At 51.3% G+C, this 13,609-nt stretch overlaps 1 protein-coding gene across 4 annotated transcripts in view; it reads right to left on the reverse strand.

Moving 5' to 3' along the window:
* Nucleotides 1-13,168, reverse strand: part of RNF220 (ring finger protein 220) — a 210,342-nt gene extending 197,174 nt beyond the window's left edge. The window contains exons 1-2 of one of the 4 annotated variants that reach the window (XM_074376604.1): nucleotides 12,940-13,168; nucleotides 5,801-6,536 (exon numbers count right to left, since the gene is read on the reverse strand). In XM_074376604.1, the coding sequence (XP_074232705.1) occupies nucleotides 5,801-6,425 (625 nt within the window). In that variant the 5' untranslated portion in view covers nucleotides 6,426-6,536; nucleotides 12,940-13,168. Of the gene's footprint in view, nucleotides 1-769; nucleotides 801-5,800; nucleotides 6,537-12,939 lie in introns of those variants that run through there. The other 3 variants (XM_074376602.1, XM_074376603.1, XM_074376605.1) reach the window with 3 other exon arrangements.
* Nucleotides 13,169-13,609: the final 441 nt, after the last annotated feature.

Here is a 13,609-nt window from a genome sequence, read left to right on the forward strand (position 1 = left end):
GGTGCCGAGGGCAACGCTAGATCCAGATGTGCACACGTCCATCCTCCCTGCTCTACGCGCCTGGGCGCCCTCCGCGCTCCCGCCTCCCACAGCGTTGCCCCCACGCCCCCTCCCCCGCAGTGTTCCCCTCTCTTCCTCACTGTGCCACCCGCTCAGCTGCACCTCCTGCCGGGTCCCGCATCACCCCGACCTCCGCGTGGGCGCGCCCCCTCCCCGGTCACACCTCCTCCCACCCCCTCCCCGGAACCCCACTCTCTGCGGCTCGGACGGCGTACAGGAAACTGGCCCAGGGCTCGGTTCTCAGTGCAACCTGGGGGCGCTGGGCGTGGAGGGCGGGGAGGGAGTGGGGGCCCTATCGGCCCCCGAGTCCGGCCACGGACAGTGGCGGCGACGGCGGTCCGGGGCTCGCCCGGCCCGGCGGCAGCGCCCGGAGTTCTCCCGCAGCCTGCAAGTCCGGCCGAGCGACGGCGAGGTCACCAACATTTCTGAAACCACTTGAACGCCATCTCCGTGGCGGAGACTAGTGGGTCCTTTTCAAATGAGCCAACGGGGCCCACTATGTGGTTCGTCCTCCCCCCGGGCCGGCCTCGCACCTTCCCTCGCCCCCTCCCCCAAACGATCAATTACCAGCCACCCTTCTGCCTGGAGCGGCGAGGGGCTGGCTGGCGGCCGCGAGGAAACGGCAGCCCGGATCACTTCTGCATGACAATTGATGGGAGGGAGGGCGCGAGGCGAGGAGGGAGGACGGCTGCGGTGTCCGTTTTCTCACCATGGTGATTAGGCATTCCGGCCGTGCGAAGAGGCAGCCGCCGACCAGAGCGGCGCGGCGTGGAGCGAGGGCAGGGGAAGAGAGCGGGAGCGGGAGCGGGAGCGAGCCCAGCCGCCGGGCGGGCGGGCGAGCGGAGCGCCGAGCCAAGCCTAGCCAGGCCAGATGGCTCTGCAGCCATCAGGGACTGCTTCCGTCCAGCCCGGCCCCACTTTAGCTGTGCAAACATTTCTTTATCCCAACAAGACAATTAAACCCAGCAGCATGAAAAGGAGTCTCCATGACTGTGTTGGGAGTGAACAACCAGAAACAACCACACACATCACAGGAGTTCTTGCCCCCTCCACCCCCACCCACCCAGGAGAGGAAGGGAAAAGGGACTCCGGGAGAACCCCGGGAGCAGCCAAGCCTACAGTCAGGCTACGTCTGGGCAGTTAGTACAGAGGGTACCATCTGACACATATCCTCTGGTGATGTGCTCACCCCTTCAGAGTGGTCATCTGCATCAGCTACAATCCAGAAGTAGAGCCTGGTGACCTGAGAACTGCTCCAAACATTCTACCCAGCAAGAGCAATTCTCCTAAAAGCCCACATTAGGGTCCCTACCCACCCCAGTCCCAGAGCCCTTGGGAAGTAGCCCCCCTAACACACCAGCCTCATGATGTAGCTGGCCCTCCTCATTCCAGGTTGCCCTGGGCCTATGGGGGCTCAGTTGATTTGATTCTTAGGACAAAGGGTCTTCAATGATACGTGCCTTTGCAAAGACACATTTCAGAGTACAAAATACCATCTCCTACCCAGGGCTTTTCAAATTTGAATGACTTTCCAATACACCAAAGATGAGAGCAAAGCAGAACATCAGACAACTGCTGTGAGCCACCTAATTTCCTGCCTACCTGAGAATCTGTTTGACCACAGGGAAAGGCCATGGAAAGAGGGCCCCTTAGGGTCAGTGCCCAGTGCCCATCACCAAGGTGAGCCATAGGGCAAGGCCTGCCATCAACCCCAAGGGCAGTCCTGGTTCCTCTCAGCCCTCAGGGTGGGCACACATTCTAGCCAACTCTGATTTGGGCTGAGTGGATAGACTGCCAGGCTGGCCAAAGACTGTGTCACCCAGACAGGAACTGGACACAGGAATGGTCTACAGAGAACAATCAGGAAATGCACATGATAGGAGCCAGAGTGCTAAGGGGGTAATAAATGTATAGATTCTAGTACAAGGCAGCAGACAATACTTATCTTCCCTTTTGTTGTAAAGTTTCCTTAATGAGGAAATGTTTATTTTAAAAGCCCTGGGAAACATATCTGTAGACACTTCATATGTAAGACACACGTGGACTATTTGTAATTGGTCCATAAATTTTCACATCATTTCCCTGGACAAGGAGCCTTGGAGACGGGTTCAGGGAATGACAATAAACAGGAGTTACCTCAGTCCCCTTCCTGGGGAATTATGCATCCTCCACGAATGGCTTCTCACAAAACACTTCTCCCCTCTTCCAGGGCACATAAGTTAGTCCTGTTGAATAAAGGCTTCTTTTTTCCATAGAGCCCAACACCTACCTCAGGAATCACCTGTGATGGCAGGTAGATGAACAGGCAAGCAAACTGGAATCATCTACTGGGAGAGACGATACTTTACCCAAGTAGCTACATTTCCTTCTACAAAAAATGCATATTTAATCACAAAAGAAATCCTGCCTATCAGCACCCAGATTTAAGGAAAGAACATGTGTGCATTACACCATGTCTGCAGGCCCCTCTTTCAAATGCTCTCAGATGTGGATATATCTGCATATGGATGCAGTGTGTGAGCAGGGGTGGCTGTGACAGTAAAAACCGTCAGTGTTTCCACTGTAAAACTGATTTTTCATTGACCTAAAATTCAGTCATAAAACTTCTACTCTAAGTACCCATACTAACCCCCTCCCCCAACAAAACCCTAAAGTTCCATGCTTATTTAGGAGTTTAACTGTTGTATTTAATTAAAATTTTTTTTTATATTTTATGAAAAAAAACTTTATGTATATGAAGAGAGTGGAAGTCAGTCAACCATACCAAAAATTTACTCTAAATTTTAAGGATGAAAAAAACCTAAAACAAAGGGGGAAGGGTATAGCTCAGTGGTAGAGTGCAGGCTTAGCACGCACAAGGTCTTGGGTTCAATCCTCGGTACCTCCACCAAAAGTAATAAACAGATAAACTTAATTACTTATCCCTCCCCCCAAAAAACCCCATAAAATATACATGGTTCATTTTGGCAATCTGGGCAAAAGCCACTGTAACCTACTACTTTGCTCTTTTGAACACTTTCTATCTTCTCTCTTCTCGCCTCCTCACCCGGGTCACGGCCCTATCTGCCCCTCAAGCTCTCCCTTTGGAAGCAGTCTTGTATCCTGTCACTTGATTATCTGAGAAATATTACTTATTTCAAAACGGTTCTGTAGGGAGGAACTGAAAGGCATCTAGTGGGAATAATCAGGCCTTCTAACAGCCCTTAAATATGTATTTACATAAAACAGACCATAAATATTCCGACACATGTCGACATATGACAGGAGCCAAGAAAGCTGCAGCAGACTTTGTCACAGTGCCTCTTCAACCCTTCCCTACAGAAAAATGTTTCTCTGGCTTTCCAAAAACTCAAAATCAAAAGCACAAATGCTACCCAGTATAACCCTGTGAAGGCTGCTATACCACCCAGGAAAAGGAAAAGAGAAAGGAGCACAAATCCAGGGTTATCACAGGGAAACGGTCTTCTATTCACTTTGCACCTTTACTTGTTATTAAAGATCAGTCACGAATGCAACTCTACAAAATCATGTGAGTGGACTAACATCCTACACTGAGAGACACGCCTCTAGGTCTAATGTGTGTATAAGAGAAAAAAAGAGAGCACAAAATACTCACTAGAGAGGGATATTTTAAACAAATAAAAGGGGAAAGGGCTCCAATGTATACAACACTACAATCTGAAATAAAGAAGTTTCCCCACCCTTCTGATCAGAATCTCATTAATTTCAAGGTCAGAATTCCATTTCACTTTGGGAGACAGACTCATTTAATTTTTCTCCACCCAGGCGTACTCCTGTGTGAGGGATCCATCTCCATGGGGGCCGGCACCTCACACAATGCAAACCAGGCAAAGGGAAGAGTTATGGCTTTGACACTCGGAGGGGAATGGATAGCCACATCTACGAGTTCTGACTTAACGAACAAGCTTCCTCCTGCTCTGGGGGTCTGATTCAGTTTTGGGCTAAAAAAATGGCAAAATGGAGACAAGCTGGATTTGTTAGGAGAGAAGAAAGGGATCTTGATCTCCAGGTGTTACTTTGTGGCATGTTAGTTTTGCGAGGATTTCATTTTCAACTTGTATTTGGAGGGGGAAAAAAAAAGCAGAATCTGTCACCCCCAAAGCCAGGGCAGTTTTGGTCGAAGGTCAGATTAAAGCTAGCCCTGATCACTTGCACGTTGACAAATGAAAACTCAACTCAGCTCAACTAAAATGAAACAGACCGCCGCAATGCCAATCCATGTTCAGCAAGTATATCCTCAAAGCAGGATCATCACACACATGTGCGCACACGCACACACACATGCACATCAGCTGTACAGAAAGGGAAAGTGTAGAAGAGGTGCTAAAGCAAAAGACAGAGAGAGAGAACACGGGCAGTTGTGCTGTCAGATAGCAGCCTTTTCCCTTAAATGGGGAGGTCTTGGGCTTACAGACGCTGACATAAAAGACACACTGGCAACATATTTCAAAACCAAAGAGGGATGGATTTACAAGGCAGGTTGATTTTATGATGACTTTTATTGAAAAGGTACGCTGGGCTTAGGCAGATGCCTTTTAGCGAAGGAAAGTTAACACAGTGCCTAATTCAAGGAGACAGCCTGAGGAAGCAGTGCCGACAGGGGAGAGAGCTGCAACGTCTCTATTACTCTCCTCGGCATCATAAAGAGAAGAGAAAAAAATGGCATTCGTGGTGGTGGTTGTAGAGAAGACGGGAGCACAAAAAATAGAGAAGAGGGGAAAGCAAACCTCAGATGTAGTTTTCTTAAGAAAATAAAATGAAGCAAATCTTAGAACAAAGGCTTGGGTAGAAAAACACCCTCAGTTCATAAATTCTCACCAGGCTTGAAGAAAACTGCTCTGTGGGGTCTACCCATAGTCCAAAAGCTTCAAAACACAATTATTTTCTGATTATATTAGAGGACAAGATGGCAGGGTTCAATGCTCCTAGTCTACAAGTTTCAAATAAAGGTTTAGCTCCAACTATTAGTGAGGGTAGCTGAAGCCTAACAAGGCACTTGGAGAACACGAGAAAGCTGTTCCAGAAGCAGAAATTACTAATAGTTGTGGCATCGAATCTGGAGGAGTTGCACAGGTCAACCATGTCTGGTCCTAAAAGTGAGCCCCAGGATAAGCAGCCAGCAAACCTGTTAAATCCCAAGAGAAGTCAGCTCTCTAGCCTTGCAATCGCCAGGAAAACACAGCTGCTTGAAATGCTTTATGGTGATTGACGACACCTTTGTCCGTCTCTGAAAAACAGCCTGATTTGGACAAGGCCTGAGAGTTGTGAAAATAAAATCACGTGGGGTCTGCTGGCTGTGATACAATGGAAAAGCTAAAAAATAATACTGAGATCAGAGAAACATAGTGAGGACAGCAAAGACAGGACGGCTGGACGAGTTTCTTCAGGTCCTCCAAATCCCCTAGGAACCTACGTTTTCTAATGAGATGACATTCACTCCAGTACGTATATGGCACCCTCTCCACTCCAGAGTCCCCAGAGAGTGAGCCCATCACAGCCTGGAGAGAAGCACAGTACAGGCCAACATGCCTGTGGCCACCTTCAGAAAAATATTTCCTACAAGAACTATCAATGCTCATTGACAAGAGACAAATAAATGTCAGCACTCCATAGCTATCGAATGGGAAGGGGTTGGCCCTTCCCGTGCCACCGACCTGTTGAATCCTACGGTAAGGCAGGGCTCACTGGGGTTCAGGGAGGGCGGCACCAAAGTACTTACATCTGTCATTCCGATCCTCTGGGCTCGATGAGGCTTCTCGATCAGAAATGAGGCCAGAGACAGCAAAAATCTTCTTCCCAGTGTCGTCAACCTTAAGTGAACCAGGGGAGCTAGATGGCAGCTGTGTCCCAAAGTCATATTCCTTGCCATCAGCATCTGAGAAGCGCAAGTGGGGAGACTCTGTGTCATGGCAGTTTTTAAGTCGCTTGGCCGGTGTAAAGGCTGACTGATAACTCTCCCGGTCCTCAGTGGAGGCAAAGGGACGGAAGGCCCCCACTCCACTATGGTTCAGCATACTGATTGGGGTGCAATCTAGATTTGGGGGGGCAAACTGCGGGTGGAGATGTAGTAAAGAAGGGGGAAAATCACGATTGGCAAAAGTGCCCGGCACCCCACCTTGCCGGTGGTACATAGAGGCAAAGGTGTAGGAACCATTGGTGAATGGAATATGCACATCCTTGTCTACTGAGACAGGTACACCAAAGGGTCGTGGCTGCTGACAAGGGATGGAAGCATCACGGCTGGCCTCAGCCGTGGACGCCAGGACCATCAGTGCTGGGGATGCCAGCGGGTTGGGGAGGTAGGAAGAGTTCTCCATCTTGAAGGCTGCCCGGTGTAAGTCCATCGGAGTCTCTTTCTGTGGCCGGCGTCACACAAGAAGCAGTCTTCCCTGGGAGGGAGTGGCACCTGGGATCAGGGCAGGGAATATTACTGGGGAATCATCCCCTTCTAAGACCTGTGGAAACAGCAAAGAGAAAAAAACGAGGGGGAGGAAGGTCAGGGGGAGGAAAAAAAAAGGGAAACCCCAAGTGATCGAAACACCATCCTTCTGCTTACAGATGCTCGGGCAAGAGACACCACAGGCTTTAGGAGCCAGTGGGCAGCAGCATCAGACCATTTTCATTCAGGAAAATCAATAGACAACTTACTGTGATGTACGCGTAGCTGACTTTGGTCCCTACACGTTCCGGGTGAAATGCGCCTGAGCCCAGCAAAGGAAAAAAAATCATAAAACCTCCAAATACAATATTCCCTGAGCAAATGAGCTTTGGAAGGCCAAGTCACCCAGTAGATTAGGTGGGGGTCTATATTTTAAAGGGCCTCCACCTGCATACACTACTCATAGCAGGCCTGATGTTCAGAGACCAGGTTCTGCCCATACAACCCCCCCCTTCTACATCCTCTCTTTATCTTCCCTAACAATTCTCTGATATGGAAAAACCCCTAAATCAAGCACATCTAGACGATGAACATCTCTACGTGTTAGTTGGTACAAATTGTACATGTGAATAAATCACACTCATTGGCACATATATAAACACACATCCCCATGTATCATCAGAGACTGTTTCCAGAAAGAAGTACTATGTGAAGAAACAAAAGCAGCATTATTTTTGATCCACACCCCTCTAATCACATAGGCTTTCTCTTTTCTGAGGAGGAACAAAACCTTCATCAATAAAGTGCCTGGCGTCTCTGACAATATTTAAAAACATAATGAGTGCCTTTGGCATATGTTCTCTAGAAGCGTCTGCCTTCCAGGGGCAGCAAAGAACGGATTGGCAATTTTAGTTACTAATGCACTCACTCTTAAGTAGATTTGTAAACTGCCTTGAATTTGCCATTAACATTTAGAGCAAAATGTTAACAAAATTTCTGACTTATTTTCCTCTGCTTATTGGCCGTGTCAGAGTTGATGTCCGCTCAAGGCCCCTGGAACATGCTGGAGTTCAGAAAGACTTCTTTCAATTTCCCTTTTAAATTTAGGCTGTACATTTCCACAGCCACTGATTCTGTTTCAAAATTTATTTTGAGTGGGAGATGTGAGAGGGCTGTATATAAAAGTCAGGGTAACAGAAAATGAATACGAGGACTTATTAGCTTCAAAAATATCCACTAAAGAAAAACTTAACGAAACTCAAAGTGTAACCAAAAAGCACCATCTGCTGCAAATTATAACCTCTAAATTGTGAGTCATGTCTCAAATAAGACTTACCCCAACCCTTAAAAAAAAAAACCCACCAAGATAAAGGAGTATCTTTCATATTCCCTCAAATAGAGAAGCCTCAGTTAAGCAGTGGATGGATCCTCCTGGCTTAATGCAGTGCATAGAGAGTATTTCCTTCTCCCATCCTGTAGCAGACATGTCAATGACTGTTATTAATTGGGAAGATGAGTGCACACCATCAGACTGCTTCCTCATTTGGCACCTTTCCTTATAGACATCATTGCTAAATTACCAGATTATGTATCTCACATTAACGGATTTTTCTCTCTTCCAAATTTTAAATAACTTTCCTGTCAAGTTATAGCAGTGCAGGGAATGATCTGCCAAGGACAGCCAGTTAGCCTGACAAGTCTGGGAATCCTGTTCTTGGCTGTTTTCAAGTCAGATTAATGGTCATACAACATGGATGCTTTGAAAGTGGGTCTAAGGCAGTTCCGAGGGTTCTAAGCAGCTCCTCACAACAGAAATAAGGAACTATTTGTCCGTTGAACAAGCAGTCCTACATGAGGCAAGCTGGAGAAAAGGGCAAACATAATACACTAGAGGCAGGGGTGAAATGTTTTCACCCCAAAATAACCATCACCCAGAGGATTCACTTTTTATTTTTACTTCCTGGATCACCTCATTATGTTAAATGAGTTTCATAAATTAGTAATCTGGCGACAGCACCGGACACTCCAACAGAACACGGTGAATCACTCCAACCTGGTTATTCATTTGAAACTTCATTATACTGAAAATAAATCAACAATATTTTCCCAGGCCACATCTCTTTTACTCCACTGTGTGGGCGTTGGTCTCTGTGGGGGAAGGGGGAGTGCTGTTTTTCTCTTCCCTTTTCTTTCTTACCCCCTCCTCACATTAACAACTTGTATAGATGAGGCTTCAGCAGACCACAGTCATTATGAAAATCTATAGTTAATACACTCCCAATGTCAAAATGTCATGGGTTTAAACACAGAACCCAAAATAAGAAAACTAACTTACCCTCTTAATTAAAAAAATATGGATTGTAAGATAATCAGTTTGATGGAGCATTTGGGTGACTGTAAAGAACCGGGCAAAAGGAAAGTAAGTAACTGTTACTTTTCTGCCTCTATGCTGATTTTTTTTAATTTAGCACTTCGTGCAAATCCAGATTAAAATAACTCCAGCTATTGATCCGAGCAGTGGAATTGACATTAATTTTAGTTCACTTCTCACTTTGCAAAGGGATCAATAGGAAGTAATAACAGCTGACATCCCCGCTGAAAGGAGGAGAAAGAAGGGCTGAAGACAGAAATTGAAAAGCAACCAAATAAATCATCAGCTACTTTTCCACGGCATCAGACAAACTCCAAACAGACTGCAAAAAGTCTTTGTTGAATTAACTAAACAAGGAGGAGGGATCAATCCACGAAGCTAAATAAATTGTCTGGCAGGCAGTGAGGTTGGACGGAGGGACCAACAAATACTGAGTTTTAAAAATTTCAAATCCTTGACGTGATGGGTTTGGTTCAGGGATGTATGGGTGGGAGTTTGTTAAATCACATAACCGACCCTGGTTTAAAGTGATTAGAAAACGCCAGATAACTGAATAATTAGTGAGATTACTAATTGCGTGGTTAAACATGCCAGAACCAAGACAAATGAAACGAAGAAGCTGGCGTTTGGAACGTGAGGATGTCTGAAGCTGGGCTGATGCGCAGCGCTCCGCGCTCTCCGGCGCGAACTAGCCACTTCGCACTGAAAAACCGAAAGCCAGGGAGAAAGTCTCAGCGAGCCGGCAGTCTCCCACCCCAGCCTGGGACCATCCCTGTCCAGGGTCTGGGCTTCCTGACCCGCGCGGGGAATCAGCGTAGAAGGAAGCGGCGCCGCTGCTGCTCCCGCTGCCTCCGGGAGCCAAACCCACTTGCAAATGACTGCCACAAAGAAAGCTGCAAAAGCCTCTTTCCCCGGAGCCCGAGCTCTGAACGCCCACCAAACTGCCACTCTGCTGGCAATTAAAACGCACACACAACACTTCTCTGCTTATTACAACAGGTGACATTTTTGTGGTCTCTGAACCGTTTCCAAAAGCCAAGAATTAAAATCATGTAACAAATTAAACGATATTTTTCCTTTGCGTAAATAAACTTTTAAAAAATTAACAGGCAACTTAAAAAGCAAAGAACAATGGGAAATGGGGCCAGGGTAATGGTCGGCTGTGTAGAACTCAGGAAAGATTTTTTTTTTTTAAGTTCACAGACTTCGCTTGAAGAAAATTCCCGCACACCAAATGCCCAGGGGGTATTCGGAAACACCGCTCTAGCAGAAATTTTACCACCATATGCACGAGCTCAGGAAGCATAAGGCTAACGCGGTTCCAGGGCTGGGGCCAAAGCCTGCGTTTCAGGCATGGCCGAGGATCCGTCCCCGGTTTGGATCCCGACTCAGGCCCGGCTTGGCCAGCGAGTGCGAATCTGAGCCCGCCCGGCCTGTCCGAGAGTGCGGGGCCACGGGGCTGCGGCTCAGCGCGCGGGTGCACAGTTCAGCCGCTAAGTCTTAACCTGGAAACCCAACTCTTTTAGGGAAACGGAGAAAGAAGAGGTGAAGGCAAAACCTACATAAACTTAGGGCCAACGCAGAGCCAAGCCCACCACTCCTTGGCCTGACCTCTCCCTTTGGCTTTTGGTTGCCTTTGCACAAAGAATACTTTAGGTCCCAACAACCTCCTCACGAAACATCTGTTTGTAACTTTGGGGAACCAGGGAGCCGGCCAGGGAAGAACCGCTAAATGAGAGGGGCCCTGGTCCGCCGCCGGGCAAAACCCGCGGGGCAGGGGCTCTGAGGAGGGTGCCTTCGATCAAAGTCCAAGGACTTCGTGCCCCTGAACAGCCCCGCCCCACGGTCCCGTCGCCGCGCGTCACTGCTTCGGAAGACAGCCACCGGGCTTCTGGATTTCGGGGCTCCTGCAAACGCGGGCAGGAGCGGGGTGGCTTGGCCCTCCGGGGTCCGGGACGGTGGGTCTGGGCTGCGGGAGGGAGGGCTCTGCCTCTCGCGCCGCGGCCTCCCGACCGCCGCACACGACGCTACTCGCAGAACAGGTGTGTGTCCCCACTCGCTCGGCGCCCGGCCCCGGCCCCGGCCCCGGCCCCGTCTGTCACCGGCGGCGCGGCGCCGCCCTGCCCTCGGCCTTTCCCCACTCGCCCTGGAGTGCGGAGGGAGAACTCAGGCCACTTTTGCCCGGTTTCCGCGGGCCGGGAGGAAAGGGAACCGGAGACGGCCGCATCGCTTTTCCTCGACGCTCCTTCCGCGTTTCCCTACTCGGCTCATTTTCCACTTGCGGGAAGAACCCCAGTCCGGCAGAGGGGGCCGGCACCCCTGCCCGCTCTGCTCCCTCCAGCCTGACCCGCCGTTTCCTCCCGGCCCGCCCTTTTTTCTCTTTATTTTCCCTTTCTTTCCCTTTTGCCCCTCAAGCCGAGTCCGGCGAGGAGGCGAGAGGCGAGACGTGGCTGGTGGGCATCATGGGCAGGGAGCGCCCGACTCTTCCCTCTGAGCTGCTACGGGACAGGAGGCGACGCGCGGGCTGAGACCCGGACTGCCGGCCCGGCCGGGCCAGGCGGGGCTGAGCCCCGCTCGGAGCGCCTCCGCCCATGCATCCGCCCAGTGCGACGCGCGCCGGGCTCGGGGCCCGGGCCCTGACCCTCCGCTGAAGCCGCGGCCAGGGCCCGAAGGAGCGCATTCTGAAAGGGAAGCGAGAGCTCTTCTCCTGCCTCCGGGCAGCCCGAACCCCAGCTACTTCGGGGCTACCGCGCGCCCTGGCCAGCCGGGGTCCACCCGTGCCTCGAGCTCTTGGAGGGGTTCCTGCAGAGGACAGACCCGGCATCCCCTCAGATGGCCTCACCACAGTGGGCGGCCTCGCCCGGGGGGCCACACGGAAGCTCTCCGCCCAAGTTTGTTGTGCCCTGGAAGAAAAGGCTTTCCCTTACAAAGCACAAAGGCGAAACGCCCAGGCCGAGCCCTGAAAAGCCCTGGGTTGGGGAGGGGGGCGGCCGGAGGCTCGGGAGCGCGGTGGCGGGGCCGGGCTCCGGGCGGAGAAGGTCGCTCCGCCGGGCTGACGAGCGCGGCGGTGGTGCCCACAGGACTGCAGCGTCCGGCGTGCTAGCTGAAAAGTTTTGTTCTCAAGTCGGAAGAAGAGAAATTGTTACTCAGTTTAAGTCAGGTCTAAGATAAAAATAAAACTACAAAAAGAGCCAAGCGCCGCTGTCTGTACGGCGGTCCTCCCACCCCGCTCGGTAGAACAGCTAGGAGACTCCTGGCCCCGAAAATCCCGGGAGACCCCTCACGAGTCGGGCTGCTCTGAGGCCAGGCCAGCGGGCCGAGCGGAGCGGGGAGTTTACCGGCTGCATTTAGAGCGATCCACCTCTGGGGCCAGCACCTGCCTCCTTCCTGCCCGCGGCGACTCCCCCACCCCCACCCCCACCTCCTCCACGCCCTTCACCCCCGCCTCCTCCAGGAAAGTAAGCCGAGCCCCCCGGGGGCCCCAGGCTTCCAGCCTCTTCTCGGGTACCCCACCGGGCTGGCCGTGTGTTGTGTGGGGGCGGCGAGGTCCTTTCTCATTCGGATAGCTCCTTCCCCGTCCCGCCCGCCAACTCGGGCTCCCCGCTGAGTACCACCCGGCCGGGGCCCTGCCGGAAATCACCGCGGGATCCACAGGGGAGCCCGGCTGGAGAGCATTCTCGCAATCGACCCAAACAAAGTGGGAATCTGGCATATTAAAAAAGATGGAGAAAAGAAGTCCCGCTCCCTTCCCTCGCTGCCCCTGCCCCCTCACCCTCCCTACTTGTCCAATTCCCGCGTCTGGTCCCTCCCCCTTGCACCCCCCCCCCCAAATAAAACACATTAAGGAAAACTCAAGACGGAAAGTTTGAGTGAGGCAGCGCACGGAGCGCGCAGGGCACCGATGCCGGGAGGCAGCGTCGCGAAGCTCTGAGGCGCGCCAGCCCAGGTCCCGGCCCCTGCCCCTGCCCCTGTAGAGGGGGAGCCGCCCGAATCCCTAGGAAACCGACCTAGAAAGTTAGCCAGGTTCCTGAGCAACCCGGCTGCTCTGGCACCCACCCCTCTTGTGTACGCTTACGCATCCACACCCCTTTCTGGTCTCCATACTTGCCGTGGAAATTCCTTGGGAGAACGGTCGCACTTTTCAGGACACGGAGGGAAGGAGGCGGTGAGTGTGGTGCATGAAAAGTCCCGGGTGCTCAGAGCCGGCGGAGGCAGCGGCGGCGGCGGCGGCGGCAGCGGCAGCAGCAGCAGTAGGCGGCTGGCCCCGGGTTTGTGTTCGCGAGCTGCCTGGGATTGCATGTACAGATCAAGAGACTCGGTTGGTGTGAGAGAAGGAGCAGTGCTGCCTCTCAGCGCTGGCTCTAATCAGTGAATGAGCCTCCACTCTCCCAGGGACTCGGAGACACACACACGCGCGCACGCACACACACACACACGCACACATTCTCTCACACTCACACACATACAGGCACTCTGAGCACAGAATACATTAGGGCACTAAGGGACTCTGGGAAATGGAGTCCAGACCCAGGACACTCCTGGAGAACAGACCTGCTGGCCTTCACGAAAGAGCTGGAAAGTCTTGGGGTCGTGAGACACTGTGGAGATTGAAGAGAGCTCCTGCTTTTGTTCGCATTTACCCCCCTGAAAGATCTCAGTGGACAATTTGGTGTTCTTCCTCCTCTCTTGAACCAAAAGTGACCAAGAGGAAATGGGTAAATCTTTAAGACTGACATTCTCTGCAGCTAAATGATTCCCAAACCCTGTCACCCTCATCA

Source organism: Camelus bactrianus, chromosome 13 (genome assembly GCF_048773025.1).
Source record: "Camelus bactrianus isolate YW-2024 breed Bactrian camel chromosome 13, ASM4877302v1, whole genome shotgun sequence".
Taxonomy (NCBI): Eukaryota; Metazoa; Chordata; class Mammalia; order Artiodactyla; family Camelidae; genus Camelus; species Camelus bactrianus.